Source organism: Thermobia domestica, chromosome 10, assembly GCF_964235325.1.
Source record: "Thermobia domestica chromosome 10, izTheDome1.hap1.1, whole genome shotgun sequence".
Classification (NCBI taxonomy): Eukaryota; Metazoa; Arthropoda; class Insecta; order Zygentoma; family Lepismatidae; genus Thermobia; species Thermobia domestica.
Genome location: NC_137463.1, coordinates 94,092,852 through 94,111,071, shown reverse-complemented (window position 1 = coordinate 94,111,071; position 18,220 = coordinate 94,092,852). Strand labels below are relative to the sequence as shown.

The following is an 18,220-nucleotide window of genomic DNA, read 5'->3' as shown; positions in this document are numbered from 1 at the left end:
TATTATTATTATTATTATTATTGTACTGTGAAACTTCTGAGGTAATGTGATAGTGAAGGTGCAAAATAAGTAAAAATAATGCAATTCAAGTAAAATTTGAAACAAAAAGGAACATGAAAAAATATTCTAAAGGCCTAACAATATTTATTTTCCAGAGATATTAAAGAATGAACACTAGTAATTAATGAGAAATTTGAGCTTTACATAGGTTCATACACACTCAACATAGGAGGATGTAAGTGTCGTGTGCTCTAGATGTTACCCGTGCAGCTGGGGGAAGGATATTGAAAATCTCTACACTTGAATGTGAGGCTAATCAAATGCAATTTTACATCTTCATTGTATACTTGAGGAAATATAACCATATGGAACTAAGCTCATCGTTTTAAATCGCCCTGTATTTTAATATGAAAAAAGTGTATTTTTGTTTGAATTAGGGCGGGTGTAATGAAACCAAATCTGTAGTTTAACTCACTGTAGCTGTATGTAGACCTGAATTGGAAACCGTCTCAACACCACCGGAGCAGTTTTTTTTCTTTCTTTCTCTCTCTCTCTCTCTTTTAGGTGAAACAAAAACATTATAATATTGAATGTTTTTGTTTGCAATGCTATTCCCTTTTGTTCATCGTGTTGTCCATCGTTCAAGTTCAATGCATACTCGCGATCTTTTTCAATTCACTCCTCAATTTGAAATACTCTTGTGCTTTTAAGTATCGTTACATGTTCTAAGTAACAATGATTTGTTAAGTTTTAATATAGGTGTACTAATGAAAACTGTGAAACTTTACTAATATGGGGGAATCTGCCTCCCCTCCCAAGTAAATCCTGAAATGACCACCGTATTGTGTTCTAATATTGAGTGACAATTGTGATTTACGTATTGCTGTGATGTTATGTATTTTTTTTTTAAAAAAAAGTACCGAAATCGAACCGCTAAAAACGTATCGCCGCACCAGCTTCAGAAGGCGCACGAAAGAGTTCAATAATGTTGTTATTAAATGACTGAGAGGCGACTAGCTTTGGTTTCTCGTTGTTTAAGACTGAGGTTAAGCAAAACATTATAGTCGAATAAATTTTTTCTCAGTCACTGCATTGCAGCGATGTAATTCGCTCAAATGCAAAAACCTAAAATCCTTCAACAGAATTGAATAACATCCCAAGTCAAACGACTTGGTATATTATTCTATTCGACTCAAATTACCTTGTATTAAAATTAAGATTCTGAGTTGTACTTAGGCTGTAATATCATGCAAGTGAATAATAGCCCTGGGAACATAAATGCCCATGATTTTAAAAAAAGAAAAAAAAATGACAATACGAAACTAAAGTGAATCTGGGATTTTTTTTTTTTTTTCAATTCAGATCCTCAATTATACCGTTCAGAATAAAAGAGATCATTATGAAATACGCAAAGATGGTGGAGTAATGATAAAGCAAGAGGAAAATATTTCAAAAACAATACGACACGGCCACACGCGTAAACTAAGTATCAAATGTGACAGGTCTATTTGAAGAGGGTGGCGCCGAGCCGACTGGCACATTTCAAACTTCGCCGTCCTGTACAATGTTTTGTTCAATAGCATCTCAAGTAACAGAGTATATAGCCTTACCAATAATATAGTGTGAGCATTCCTGCCTTTAATTTGAAAGATCAAGGCACAGATACTTAAGATCTCACGTCAAACGTAAGTTCACCTTTTATATATCCTTGATACTAGAAAAACAAATAAGAAGGGACGATCTAAACACAAAACAAATACCGAATAGTAAGGATAGCAACTAAGTAATTGCACACTGATACGTGTTTCTCAATAGTGCGATTAACCACTTATTAAAGATCTTACACGTGTTGGGCTAATCTAGTTAATATGCTATATGGAATCGGTTAAAAAGGAAGGATTTATTTGGAAAAGAACTACATTGGGCCATCTATATAAAACATAGTTTAAGTCAAGATATGTGTTTTCCCGGTCTGAAGATGAATTAAATCGCTTTAGTTGAGACAGCGTTTCTCCATTCATTAAGTCTAGACGAATACAGAGCCTTAAGGTCTAGTACTTTCTCTTATTTCCAAGAATGAACTCAGATTAAAGAAAGAAAAAAACTGTTACATCTCTCTATACACGTACGGAAATTTTCTCGGATGTTCTGAAGGAACAGAGAAATGGTCATAAATAATACAGAAAAGTTTTGATGATGAACACTGATTCATACATCCTAAAGAACTTTCGAAATATCATCTCCAAAAATGGACATAATTACTACTTCTTCGTTTCCTTTGAGCTATACCTCACCATTAATATTTCAGATTCAGGAAAACCTGATTCTCTGTAAAGAATAATCCAATGTTTCTCCCTCTCTCATTCACATATATATGAATGAGACATGCTTGTTCCGAAGATGGAACTTCATAACAGAGCAGAAACTTTCTTCATAGTGCGTGGTGAAACGAAAGAAATTAAAAGTAAAAATTTCAATTCCTACGGAAAGCTCTCCTTCTATTTGTACCTAAAATCTTCTAAGAGAGAACTGGTTTCTCAGACAATGAGAAAAGACTGACCAGTAAACGATCGTAGGCGGTGACCGACTAACTTTCCAAAAGTCTTGTAGGGGAAAAAAAAAAATCACGTTACAACATAAACAATTGCATCCGTTTGTGTTAGAACAGAAATTTCAAGTCTGACCACGCCAACGCGTAGTTCTGCACATATGAAAAAGAAGAAGAACACGAAGGAGGTGAAATCATTGACTGTCAGGGTTATCGACCTTAAACCATGTAGGTAGATGGATATATGAATGAACTGGCCTTGTCCTAATTGGAACTGAACATCAATTGTAGAAACTAACTGTATTCAATGATATTTTGTTTCAGTGAGTCAATCTATGGTGCATTATAGTATTTTATTCTTGAATATAATTATGAAGGGACGTCTTTAAGCAGTTGGTTGCACAAATATACACTAAGCATTAAGAAAAAAGGTATAATTTACTCTGAAATATTCTGATAGAGATAAATGTTAAATGACAGTTGATAGTTAATTGATAGTTGAAAATAAATAAAACCCTATTACATTTCAATAATTCAAAATCCACACAAACTTATATCCAGTGTATATATATATATATATATATATATATATATATATATATATATATATATATATATATATATATATATATTGAGATGTTGAACAAAATAAATAAATAAAAACAATTAAAATTAGCTACAATCAATACTTGTTTATTCTCAATCAATATGTAACCAACTAAACATTTTTTTCTTACAGTACTATGTTTAGTTACAGCACTATAACAGTTATATTCTTTTGCCACTACACTTGAAAACAAATTATAATAATAATAAACACATTTTTAACAATATTAGATAAAAATACACACAATTGAAGTAGCATAACCGAGCTTTCACCATTTGACTCAACCTGCATTTCTACGCTCCTCTGTTTGTTCTACGATAATTTGGGTAAAATTTATCCTATTTTAATGAAACCTCGCACATGCCTTTCCTCGATCTTAAAAATATGCTCGTTGTTTTGCAGTTGAATTCAGTCTAAAATAAGAGAGTAAAGTGAACCTCATGTTAGCAGGTTTACTCGTATGCATATTGTTATTACAAAACAATTTTCCTATATACAGTAACTGCTAAAGTCATTTGATTGTGATGAAATATTTTCTTTAAAGTTTCCAGATTGTCTTCACTGCTTCAAGATGGAATCTGTCAAGAGCAATGGAGTAGGAGTGAATCAGTAATGAATGAAGGAATGAATTTACTCTCAAAAAAAAAAAAAGAAAAGAAAGAAAGAAAGAAAGAAAGAAAGAAAAAGAAAAGAAAAAGAAAACAAGAAAAAAGTTCCACAATAAATTTCGTACGAATTCTTGGATTTTTATGAAATATCAAGTGGGTTTTGTTTTAAGACCTAGAATCTTATTGCTTGGGATTGGAATTAGTCAGTGGGAAGGAGGTAATTCAACAAATCTTGAAACATCTTTCGCAGAAACTATCAGATTTTCTTACATATACTTTCTACAAATCTTCTCCATGGGCAGGGACGTACGCATTGGATGGGTCCTGGGGGTCCAAACCCCCCGAGATTTCGACTTTTGTGTATATTTAGCCTAATTTTAGAGGCAATTTTAGGAATTTTAATATAAAATACCCTCATATTGAGTTTGGACCCCCTAAGAAATTCCTGCGTACGCTACTGTCCATGGGGTCTATTGTTTGGGGCTGACATTAATCAGGAGCAAAAGAAAACTCTCACTATTGGTTGAACTATAAATCACTCAAGTGTGACGACTTGAATTCGATCCTATTAAAGTTTACATATATGCATATATTCCCTGACATTTTACGTAAAATTTATCCAATTTTCATTAACACAATGTGATTTATTTAAAGGTTTAAAAAAAGCCTATTGTTGGAGTTAATATTAGAGATAAAGGAATGCATCAACCACATCTTGAAGAAAAACATACTTACCGATAACTCTTCTAGAAATTATCAGATTTTCATGAAGAGGAGCGTATGCTTTCTTTGCGGAATCTCAATGTGGTCTATTGTTTGGGTTGAAATTGGCAGCGGGGGAAAAGGTAGAAGTCAACAGATTAATATGAAACGTGTCAGTGTTTTTTTTTTTTTTTTTTTCAATAGGTTATTACTTAAGAGTTATCTCAGTCAGGGACAAGGATGTCAAACTAACTCCAACTTTAAGCACATCAGGGCAACTTAATAAAATAATAATATAAATAATTTTCATAAAAATGGTATGTATTTTGTTGAAAGCTTAAGAGTAGTGATGTAATGCTAAAAGATTTGGTAGGTATATGCTAGATCGTTTTCAGAAATACAGTGAATACTCACTCTCGTATGCCCTCGTTCTTTCGTAGATTTCGGGTGAATATATGCTGAACTATAGAAATATTAGATGGGTGCTTCCGTATACGCCACAATAAGCCCCCTCTTAAAGAGTTTCCTTATTGATATGGCTCCACTAATGTTTGTGACGTAAAGTAGGATTTTTCAAACTGTGATCTGGTTCACAGTGATCTTTGAAGTGCGTCCCTATGGTCTCCGTACATTGAAGATTAGTCCAAGAAAAACGGAAAAGAAAAATTCAAGTAAATTCGTATCACACACATTACAGCTGAGAATCTCAAACAAAATTTAATAATGCAAAGATTATACAAATCATAATAGCTTATATAAATGTACTATTTTAAAATAGCCTTGATAGCATTCAGCTAGTTAAAAGAATTAATATTATGAGTTGGGTGGTCCGTAGAATCTATCTATTAAAATGCTACAAAACCAATTAAGAGCGACTGAGCTCCAACCTAAGCCTTCATCGAAATAAATGCAAATGAATTGTGCTGCCATCTCTGGAGTTTTTAAACTATACGTTTGTGGACGTTTATATGTTTGTGGCAAGTCCTTTCGACAGTGAGATCTCGGAAACTACAGGCTCTACAAAGATGACGTTTTCACTGATCGATTGCAAATTTTGCGTAGATTGTCCAGTTCTAACTCAGTATTTTTTTTAAAAAAAATGGCCATTATTTATTTACACTCCAACACTCCAACAATAACCATTTCTCCAGTCTGACTAGTAAGTTGAATCTTTATTTGGAGTGTTTTGCCCAATGAACACCATATATCACTGATATTATAATTGATTGTATGTGTAATGTATTAGCTTATTTTCAAAAACGATAATCATGCCTGTTGTTCTGTATGGTTGCGAAATATGGTATCTTATTTGGAACGAAGAACAGATTGAAAGTATTTGAGAACAAGATCCTGAGACGAATATTCGTACCCAAGAGAAACGGGAATAGGGAATGGCGGAATCTTCATAACGAGGAACTACATAATTTATACAGTTTATCCAACATTGTTAGGGTCATCAAATCTAGGAGGCTCAGGTGGGCAGGTCATGTAGCCAGGATGAAAGAAAGTAGGAACGCTTTGAAAATCTTAACTGGAAGACCAGCCGGAAATCGACCATTAGGAAGACGTAGACACAGATGGGAGAATATTAAGATGGATCTCGCAGATATGGGAATACAAAGTAGAAATTGGATCCAATTGGCTAAGGATAGAAGTCAGTGGAGAGCTTTGTGAACGCGGCGTGGAACCTCCGGGTTCCATAGGCCATGGAGTTATTTAGTTTACGTATTTGCTTATTACCTACTACATGCAAGAAGAAAGAAAACACAGATCATACATGAATTAAAAACTCCAACCGGAAATAGGCTCAAATCTTGCAAACGGTACGAGATATTGAGAAAGTAATCTCCTCTTTAGGGTATCTCTTGCCGATTTTTACCAAGACTTCTTTCACTTGTGTCTGCAAAGGGACGTGTACAGATGTGAGGAATAACAAGGAGATTCATGCTCATATATGAATGATGCGCTGTGTGAAGAGTGCATGTTCATCAAGTCTATATATTAAAATGCTAGGTTTATATGTTTGTCCCCAATCCTTTCGACAATGAAATCTCGAAAACCACAAGTGCTTGAAACGTGCCATTCACTGGTCCATTCCAAATTTTGTGTAGATTGTCCAGTTCTCATTCAAATTTTCAAAAACCGTGTCGTTATTGTTCTATTCAACATTTTAGGGGCCGTTTTGGGCCCATAAGATTAACATTGTTACAGGCCGAAACTATGGTGTTAGGCAACCAGTAGAGAAGTTGTGTATGGCGGGTTGACTGACATTGCAGGCGTTTTGCTTAAATCTTAATGGCAAAATCTATTGCATGCTGGCAAATTCAAAGGCCTCGAGAGACGTAATGAGGCGTACTCGGACGGATATGGATTTATTAATAAAAAATATTTGCACTTGATATCATGTCATTTCCACAACTTTACTACAAACTCACTCCAACATCCATACATAGCAATTCACTTCCTTTGTGAGTCTCCTATCCTTTACTTCTGTGAATAGGAGACATGCACAGTGGAAAGGAGATTCATGATCAAACAGAGCGATGCACTGAGTAGACAGCGCAGGTTCAGCTAGTATTCTAATAAAAGTGATCCCCACTTGAAAAAGTTTAAGAAACGAATGCTATGCACAGGGATAACTAGAGGAAAGAAAGAACAGAAATCCTACAGCATTGTTGCTCTTTTTCTAGAATATCAATGGACCATAGGTAAGATTCTTTCAGTTTTTAGTAGTAAAGGGTCATGCCCTCCCTTATCAAAATATCCTAGTTATGCCAATGCCAATGAGGTAGAGTTGACAGAACATCTGGCCTGAAAGTTATGGTAGAATATTTGTAATGGTGTAGAAATAAGGAGCTATCTATAAAAACTATTATTGAATTTACGGAACAAAAGAACACATTTGTTTCATCCTTTGTGAAATTTAGATTCTGCAAATTTACAATACATCATTCATAATTTTTTCTACTGCTTCGGGGCCGCGATCGCTCAGTGGTAGAGCGTTAACCTCTGGCGTGTGGGATTCCTGGTTCAATTCTTGATCCCTAAAATCGGGCTTTGTGGTAGACAAAGTGGGTTTTCTCGGGATACTCCTGTTTCCTTCCACTTTCGTCATTCATCTCATCATTACCGTTTCTTTTATCTTCGATGGATAATCATGGGCCTTTACACTCCAAATATAGGAAATAACAATAATGCATTTGATCTCGAAACAATTATAAGTAGAGTGACAAACATAACGAGAAAAGATACGAGACAGACCTTTCCACATACAAACATTTTCCGAGACGAGATACCCCTTTCACGACACCTTTTAGGGGCGAGAATTTTCATTTTTTCTCATAGGTAATCATAATTTTAAGTACACCTAACTAACCAATTCTGACATAGGAACGAACTGAACATCTGGGGTATGCTCGCAAAAGGTTGAAGTAAGAAACAAAATGTTGAAGGTCGAACTATGCCATCGCTTTCTTGTTGGTAAGAAATTTTATAAATTGAGTTCTTTTTCTTCAAATATTGTCCTTTTTAACAACAATGCCCGTAAATTAGTTTCTTTTCTGTATTATTGACCTCATAATATTATTCGGAAGTCACCTAAGAAAAGTAGCAATAAAGAAAGGAAGAGGAGAAGACAAATACAATCGTCAAATTCACAACAACCCAATCCTGAAGAAATCACAACATGCATCACGAAACTATTAAACACCTAAATGCAGCGCGCTAACCAGGAGCCTTTCTCTTTTGAAGGTGTTATAGGTCAAAGGACATAAAATTTTTAAATGCGTAATGACGGACATATGAAGAAAGTATGCCACTTCATTTAAAAGTTTCTTTTCTAACCAAAATTAACTTTTAGTTAGAAACAGTAACAACGTATTAAGTCACGAAGGTTCATAGGTTACTTTAGTACACATCTAATGCTCTGTAGTTGAAAAAAAAAAAAATGTATTTGTTTCCGAACGATATTAATACATGCAAGCAGCCTGAGCAATGGCCGATAGTCAAGAGTAGAAATTTGTCTCGTCGGCGAGAGCGGAAGCCCATAGATATACCTACTCTTCATGCGTCGAATAATAGAAAAACTTACCACCCTTTATCAAAGTTGATCTCGTAAGAGAACTTGGAACACACAAATTCGAACGTTCTTAAGCAGTGTTCGAAGTGGAAAAAAATCCAGAGACGTTTTATTACGATTTTGACTTGACATACCGGCTACCTAAATGTTGAAATGTAGTGAGGGTTCGTTGCCTAAAAGATTGCATTTCTATTTACATACTGACTGAAAACCATTGGAGAGCTTCTCTGTAATAATGCGGAGGGAGGGGGACATGGAGAGTCTTTGGTCCCCTCCAACTTTCTGGAAAAAAATATCCCCTTATGTTGCATTATAGAGAATTATACACGAAAATGCTGAAAAACCGAATGAGGATATTAATTTTCTGCGGGAAAACTCCCGGTCTTCCACTCGACGGTGGGGTATTCGAAACACCCGGAAGGTCCGCTCCCACAGCAGACAACTCCTAAACCTGCCCATGCTCAAAACACGACATTTATATGCATTACGGCAAGAAGACACTCACATACAAACATAGGTAACAAATTAAAAATCAATATGGCACATCAAAATATAAGCAAAATGACTTATTTGCAGACATCTCGTTTGCCTTCATCACTGAAAAACCAGAGGCGGTATACCGTCTCACTTCGACCACCGCATACCGTCTCACTTCGACCACTGTTTTTAAGTGGTTATTACAGGTATGAGTAAGTGGCCAACCTGAAAATAGATTACGAGGAGTTAAAAATAAAGCATTCTTAATTACTCACGTCTTTAAAATTCTAAATCATCAAGAATTAAATTTTCCTTTTTCAGTACTTAATTCTTTGTAAGATAAACTAAATATGTACTAAAATAATTTTGTATGAAATATAATTTTTTATGAAACTAAAATAATTTAATATGATATCACAGGTAGTATATAGTGAAAAATGGAGGAGGGGGAAGTCTAATAATAATAATAATAATAATAATAATAATAATAATAATAATAATAATAATAATAATAATAATAATAATAATAATAATGGACTAGAAGAGAGGTACGAGAACTTTAAAATTAATGTTTGGTGTTAAAGTGAAGATTCATAATAAAGGTACATAATGGTTAAGCACAATGCATGGTTTCAAGTGCCAACCTAGCTACGGTAAATAACATGTCAGTGATACAGAGTACTACGATTACTACCTATATGATTGTTATTAGTATTATTGCTATTAAAGTTTAACTTTTACTGAAGCTTTTATCAATGCTTCTCAAATTAACACTTTGTTAATACTATGTAACGACTAAGAAGAGAATTTACAATTTTGTCAACATCTGTTATTAACGATTATATTAGAGTTACTTAATAAAGGTTCGAAATTTTGTATGATTATTAGTTAAACAAACGCCAGACTATTTAACGAACATCTGTAAAACATCGGTCAGAAAATAACGAAATCTCAACATTTCATTTTCTAGACCTACGAACTACGCAATTCAAATATGCACTCAATTCTATCTAGGTTATGATAGACACGAAACGTTTAAATTCTCTGTTTAAATTACTATATATGCACATAACTATTCATTGCTGTAAAGACATCAACACCTCTATTGGAATAAAATGGAAACAGTAACTCTAGACCGTTTATTACTGATCTGGAACGTGCGCAGGGAGTAGGTCCTGGGAATACTCCCCCCTAAATCCCAACTTTTTTTTTTTTTTTTTGTAAATTTCGTCTAATTTCAGGGATGATTTTACGAATTTTAACATAATTTAACCTCATTTTGAACTTGGAACCCTCGAAATAAATTCCTGTATACGTCCTTGCTACCGACAGTAGCGACTGGTGTTATCTACAAGACAAGACGACACGAGAAATAAGATTTTCTCGTCACGTCTCGTAAATTTTTGTCAAATTCTCGTCTTACGTTTCAAAAAGTTTTTCTCGTCTTGTCGCGAAGTATTTGACGTCTCTTTTGTAAATTTACGTAGAAAATTTATGCTCGAACTTTTTTTTTTTTTAATTTTATCTAGAAGACATCAGAAATTCTTCCGCATTACGAAAGGTCTATGAAGGGTATAGTATAACAATATTTAAACTAGTGGTGGGCACAAAAACCGGTTTTTCTGTTTTTAGGAAAACCGAAACAGGTTTTTGAAAAATTAAAAAAAGCAGCTTCGGTTTTCTTCAAAAACCGGTTCCGGATTTCTTCAATACCGGTTATCTGTTTTCACCGAAACAGTTTATCAGTTTTCTCCACAAAAAAACGGTACGGTTTTTCATCGGATCCGGTTTCGATTTTCTTCAAAACCGGTTCCGGTTTTTTCAAAATTTCTTCTATTTCTGACCAGAATAATGTTTCGTTGTTTTCTGCAAACCGATTCCGTTCCCACAAAAATAGTTATATGTGTTTTCCAAAAGTATTCGCCAAAATCACTTTCGGTGAAAAACCGAACAGTTTTTGGAGAAAAACCGAAATGTCAGTTTTTCGGATTTCGCTTTTTCTAGAAACCGGTTTCCGGTTTTTATAAAAATCGGTTTTGCCCATCCCTAATTTAAAACCATATTTATTATTGGAGAGTAGAGGATATTCTATAATGACGCGTATTTTTAAACGTTGATAAATACTCTTGCATATGTTCGTACAACCACTATCATATTACAGTTTCTTATACTATAAATTATGCAACACTAAAACAGTCTTGAGATCTAAGACTTGGCTGACTAGTGTTACTCACGAGATTTGTGAAATCTGTTTTGTCTCGACAACGATATGAGAATCATCTTTCTCGTCTCGTCCCGAATTCGAAAATGAACTTCTCGTCTCGTGGGAAGACTATATGAGCAGATGTAAACTTTTTTCCTTCCACCAAAGTTGACCACAGTGCTTAGCCGATTAGTATAGAGACTTACTCTTTTTCCAACTTGTAACTATAAAAGAAGCTCAAAGCTAGTAATACTAAGCAGTGACTTGCCTACAATAACAATAGAATATAGGTAATAGTGACGACAAAATATTTTATTTATTTAACTCTTGTCTATTTCACAATATAATGTTCCAAAATATACGTAATATAAACTGTTTTACATATACAGTATATAATTAACAACAAAGTGTTAGGATAAAAAAAATAAACCAATTAGCACTAGCACAGTATACACAACATGAAAATTGAAGTCTCAATTTTTCCTCATCCTCCATTCCATACTCAAAAACTTAACTAAGATGAGTGAATATTTGAAAATAGAAAATACTCAAGCATTTAGACTTGTCGAATAGAAGGTCCTTTAGTTTTATTCTAAGGAAAAGATATTTTAGTGACGCTAAGGACGTGAAATACGAAATAAAGTTAAAATTATGAACTAGAGCAGTGTTTCCCAAATTTATTTCAATTTTTATTAGTCAGATCATCTTACTCTTGACCCCTTTGAAGAAAATTATACGTTACCATCAGCATACGTTAATGCAAATATACTCTACTTATATTTTTAAAATAATGTGAACTAAAATGTCGTTAAATTGATACTAACAGAAGAATATATATAAGTCTATTATTACTTTGTTACGATAACTGAAGGCTCAAAAAACTACATTGAAGATGCGTGTGAACAGTTACGCAACACACGGAGAGTGATGGAACGCATTCGAAACCCACTGCAGCGACGATTAGCACGTTGCATAGATGTGGGAGAACAGCACGTTGAACATCTTCTGTAGGTACGTTTATTGTTAGCACGTATTACCTAGTAATTTGTATTGCTACTGTATGTTAGATACTACGTTACAAGTACGGCGTTGTTGTGTATTCTACCTGTTATTTCATTACATTACACGACTAGTTACACTTGTTCTTATTTCTATCCACTCTCTGTAAGTTTCTATCTGGTATACCACTTTCCATTGCTCCCTGAGATTATGCAACCATGATCAGTTGTCTTTGCTTTGACTCCCATTGTACATGTACGTGCACTCGAGACATGAATAACAACTTTTTTCTGAATGGTTTTGATCTTTACTGTACCGTTTCTTTATCTCTGTCGTGCAGACATTCGGTGAATCTCTAGATAACGTATGGAGAATCTCTGGCGCAGTTATGTAGCATGCGTTTAACAGATCAAGCCGATACGATTTTATGTATTTCTGAACCCCATTCTAGCTCCTATCATTATTGCGGTAGGCAAGTGTGAAATTCCTTCCCCCACTTTCGAAGCTGTGTAGCTCCGCCCCTGTCCACGTCTGGACTATATATTCAACAAACTATTTTGCTTGTTTTGGTGCCAGGAATCTGTGTGGTTTCAGTTTTTGCCATTATTTTGGGACACCCTGTATATAAGCTATTAGATTTTGTTTGATCTTTATCTTATTACATTGAATAATCTACACCTGTTCAGAATTCTCAACAACAGTGTGTGATAACTAGTTCATTTATATATATATATATATATATATATATATATATATATATATATATATATATATTGTCTTTTTTGGGACTAATGTTCAATCTTAAGAGGGACAAGAATGGCATGTGTGACTTGAAAACCACAGTTTGCAAAACGCTGGACTAGAATAAAGAAAGAAGAGGAAGAACTAAATTAATACAGAATAAGCCACAATTCTTTCCCTGGACCCTTACAGAAAAATAGCTCCTTCTCTTAATCTTGAAACAATACTCCACGAAAGAAAATAAAAAATGGAAACAAAAAAGAACAGAATTACGAAACTGGAAAAAATATGAAATGATAACAATATAAATACCACTAATGTTAACAAAAAAGGCCAAATGGAGAAATTATTTTAAATCAGTGGCAGCGGTTGTGAATTTTGCAGAAAGTAAATAAGGAAAATATCGACCGAAGAGAAAAAGCATTAATAATTGATTATATGGGGATTTTTTTTTTCTGATATACCCTTTTCTTCCAATCAAAAAAAAAAGTGCATCTCATTTTATCTGCTTCAATGAAAAGACCAGGGATTTAAAAAAGGAAAAAGTGATAAGGAAGGAAGTGGTAGAGGAATGAGACGAGGAAAAGAGCAGAATGAAGATGGTAGAAGAAACCGAAGAAAGATGGTTCACCTGCCGTAAACCAACCAGCAAACTAGCTGATGACTTTGGGCAAAGCAAGCGTATTCAGTGTAGAAGACAGGTCACAAAAAATAACCGATAGAAGAAAAGGGAAATACAACATAAAGAAGACGGAAAAAAGTAGAAAAAGGCACGTCAAAGAGAAAGGAGATCAAAGTGGAACAGCTGCTGCTCACAGGAACAGCAAGACTTGTTTACAAGGCAACAAACAACACTCGCTCATCTTGCAAAAGTTCTTCTTCATGTGACTTCCATTTATTTTTTCGCTTACTGCATCTAACGATACGTACGAGAAAGTTCTCACAGGCATCATCACAACATGTTTCTTTCTTTCTTTATTTTTTATGCAACCACATCGATAGCAACTATTTAATGCAAGTCTATTTTTAAAGACTTCTGTAATCATAACAAGCAGCTTTTAAATAACATCCACTCTTGTTCCTTAAATACCTGTTTTTTAAAATTTAAATGCAAGGCTCGTCGTATATTTAAGTACAGATTGTCGTTATCACACACAAGAAACAGAAAAAAAAAAAAAAAGAATTCAAAATCACACTATCATGTCGTGTTTCATGAATGAAATGGATGTACCCACTAAAAAGAGAAAGGTTCTACTATACGAATTTTTACATTCTGTTTTTCAAGACGCAAACTGTTTTAGACACTCCCTACACAATGCAGCCACTTACTTTCGAATATCGATTTACTTATTAACAGGGTCACTACACTAAAAACCAGTTGAGTTTGCCATCTCTGTAACAAGATGCTTAATCTGGTCAATTTTGGCACCATATTTCTGTAGTTTTTAAATATGCTTTTCCTATTCCCTAACTTAAAGCTAAATGCAGGGCTATTGTAAATGATCTTCCCGATTTCAAAGTTCAATAACTCACGTTTATTTATTCACAATGACGCGCAACTTATGTTAAATAAAAGAAAACTTAAAAAGTTCTAGTAGCTGGCAAAGTTGATGTTTAGTCACGCATCCCGCCGCTAGCGCGACAGTAAATCAAGATGGCAGGAAACGAAGACCGTCGAGCATTCTGTGTTCTCGAACTTCATACAAAACTGTCTGTGGTTAGTTTTCAACGAAGTTTGGGTTAGACCCACTAACTAGGCACTCAATTCGGAAGTGATATAAACAGTTTTAAGAAAGTGGATATCTGCAGAGGAAATGAATAGACCAGCCAGGAGTTGATGAGGAAACAGTCGATTGTGTGTGTGTGAGTTTCGCCAGAAGCCTGCAAAAGTCAACGGTTTGTGCAAACAAAGAATTGAACCTGAAGCAGACAAGAGTGCGAAAGGTTCTTGCGAAAACGTTTGAAATTTTACTCATACAGATTGAAATTGTTGAAGGCGTTTGAACTGCTGACAAGGATAAGAGATTATTGAGCTCTGCATTGCGATGTAAAACCTTATGGAAAGAGACGATTTTATTGACTCAATTGTGTTTAATCATAAGATTGCCTTCCACTTTTCGTGGAAAGTGAACAAACATGTGAGGACCTCGGCTTTAGAAAATCTTTATGGGTATAAGGAATATATCCGTGATTCTCTAAGATGAACTGTTTTGTGTAGGCACTCGTAATAAAATGTATGGCCTATGTTTCTCGAGGAGAACACTGTAAACGGACTTTTCTACCTTTACATGCTGCAGACATGGCTTTTCCCACAGGTGGAAAAAGACATGGTAAACTTTATCTTCCAGCAGGACGGGGCACTCCCACATTGGTTCCAGGAGGTCAGGAGGGAATTGTATCAAGGATTACCAAATAAATCGATAGGACAGCTTAGGTTCTACCTCCTCCCTCATGGTCGCCATTTTTTTTATAAGCAATTTGAAGTTTTCAAAGTGTAGGTGCAGAGGAGAATGCAGGAAATGAGTTATATCAATAAGGAAGTGTTGGATATAGTAGAAGATATCAATATTGTAAGTCACTAGAAAGAGGAACTGAGAAACATTATAGAAGGTACGATAGAAGAAAAATAGGGAGTCAGGCTACAATCGAAGGATGGTATTAAAATGGATTTCCGATTACTTTGAAATTGTATATATGTATATATATACAATGCTCATAAAGAATTTGGAATATCATGAATAGGAAATGTTTATTGCATCATTCAATCATACACAACCTAAGAATGTACAGTATTAGAAACGCAAAACAAATGCAGTCGTTCACTAGCAAACGTAAACACGCACAAATAATGTAAACAAAACAGTTGCACCTGTGTCAAGTGGGAAATGACTAATAATCTTTCCGTGTAATGCTGTCTCAACTCACGTATTCGTAGTGCCTTAGCCAAGATGTATGACACTACGTTCCTTGTGGAGTTCCATAACAGGGCGAGGCATTCTTGTGATGAATGCGTTGCTGCATCCTGGCAGGCCCGTAGCCAGTCCAAAAATATAGGGGAAAGTTGGTAGAAGTTACGGGGGGCCGATCAACCACATTATAATTCATTTGCAAGCCTGGGAGCCCGACCCTCTCTAGCCCCCCGTAGATACGGGTCTGCATCCTGGAGAAGGAAGTCCCATTCCATCTGGACAGTGTGATTGAGATCCTGCAATAAGCATTTCCCATGAGACGATACAAGACGAGACAGAGCTCTTCCAACTGATATAGATATACCTTTTGACACGAGACTGCACCTTTAGGACGAGACAGCTTTGAATCATGTCCCATAAGCAACATTACCTTCAGCGTTTCTGGAAGTTTAGCACGACTAAAAACGTTCTTAACATCAGAAAAGATGAATGATTTTTCGTTTTGCTAAAAAGTGCATGGATATATACACGCTAAGAAAGCGCACGCTTACACCTAAAGTTACACCTAAAGTTACACGCTTAAGAAAGTTCTGTTCATTAATTATTGCATTATTTCGCGAACTTACAGACAAAACTTTCGTACGCTCATAGCTTCGTAGCTATGTATCTTAGGTTAATGCAACATAAAATTTCCTCTTGCTTTGAGAAACAAATGTTCAAAGATTTTCGAGGTTAGTTTTCGCGGTGATGTTAATCGATACGAATTTTGTACGTCCACAGCTCTGTAATAATGTGTTCCTCGACCAAGTGCTAGATAAACTTTCTTCTTGTTTTGATGTGAAAAGCAGAACACCCTATATATATCCCGAACTCTTTACACAAAAGAATTCCAAGTTTTTTGCTGGTTCTACATTAATCATTATTTAACGTTATTCCAATGAAATATTTAAAAAGAAAAAAAAAGATCTACAAGAGAACGAACTAATTAAAACATTTCGAACTCTATAATCTCCTTAAGCCCAAAAATGAAGATTTTATTCCCTGAACAGAAATATGCTTGTCACTTGGAAGCGGAGTTCGATAAGTTGATTCAAGGGAGACTGGAGGAAAATTTCTCCCATAGTTGCTTCATCAAGTAAATCCCTCTCTCATCCATTAACCGTTCCACCTCCCACCCTTTCCCCATTCCACACTGTCATCAAAATTAATCGATGTCTCTCCACCAAATCCATAGAAATTTCGTGGTGAATGTGGTCAGCGTTTTAGATTAATCAAACTCTTGACGTCACACAACTTTACGAACGGCTCCTGGTTTTTGGTTGCTGAACTTTCAATCGATTTAAGTATAAAAATGCGGTACCGAGACTGACCATACAGGATATACACACAGGAGCATGTATATATATCACATACACTTGTCTCAGGATTTTTTTTTTTTTTTTTTTTTAATCATCGGAAATTACGGAGCCTTTTAAATGGTGAAAGCAGGGAAGGAGTAATCAGATAATCCATTCTGAAGTATTGCGACTGGATGTCATAAACAGAAATAGGTCATTAATAATAGCTTGCCGTTCTCAAGACCTTGAAATCCTTTACGGCTTCTTATGAAGGTCCATTTGCGAAACGGAGAACAGCTCATTTCATCCGCTTTATCTACTTTGTTGAAATATCTTGCGACAGCGCCCACGAAAATAATACTTCATTTCGCTACCAAATGGTGGATACGATTTAAAATAAAAACATTACCACATTTATTGAAATATAAGTATTCTCTTTTATGTAACTCCGTCATTATACATAAAACGTTTATGCAATTAATAATTTTCTTTATTATGCAACTAATAACGTTCTTCACTTTGAAAAGGTGGCAATTGCGACCTACGACAATTACAATTATGTGAAAATCCGAGACAATTGCGATCATTTTCTTTTGACGATCATTTCAAATATATGAGTTGTGACAATTGCGACCACGTTGTAAATTATCATATAAGTCTGCATCAAATTTAGGATTAATATTTGAATATCGAGATTAAATACTAACTGGAGACTGCTGAGTGAGAAAATTATTTACATAAAGGTGCACGCCAAACTGATATATAACTATGAAGATTACGATAGCATGATATTTATTGTATCGTTTGCTTGCAAAATCGAATGACAGAATTTTGGAGAAGCAGTCAACTGGTAGCCAACAGGATCGTCAAATGGTATGCAACGTGTTTAAGAGATGAAGTAAGCAGTTTACACAAGTTTATACAATTCGTACTGACTTTGAGAGCACCACGGCTGAAATGAACGTATTTCCAGGATGAAGGCCAGTTACTCATCTACGGTCAAGCAGCTAC

At 35.0% G+C, this 18,220-nt stretch overlaps 1 protein-coding gene across 3 annotated transcripts in view; it reads right to left on the bottom strand.

Moving 5' to 3' along the window:
• Positions 1 to 3,336: 3,336 nt before the first annotated feature.
• The window catches only part of LOC145662571 (rho GTPase-activating protein 32-like), a 659,017-nt gene continuing 644,133 nt past the window's right edge, over positions 3,337 to 18,220 (bottom strand). Inside the window, exon 6 of one of the 3 annotated variants that reach the window (XM_081728259.1) lies at positions 3,337 to 3,568. In XM_081728259.1, coding sequence (XP_081584385.1) covers positions 3,494 to 3,568 — 75 coding nt within the window. In that variant the 3' untranslated portion in view covers positions 3,337 to 3,493. The remainder of the gene's footprint in view (positions 3,569 to 18,220) is intronic. The other 2 variants (XM_081728261.1, XM_081728260.1) reach the window with 2 other exon arrangements.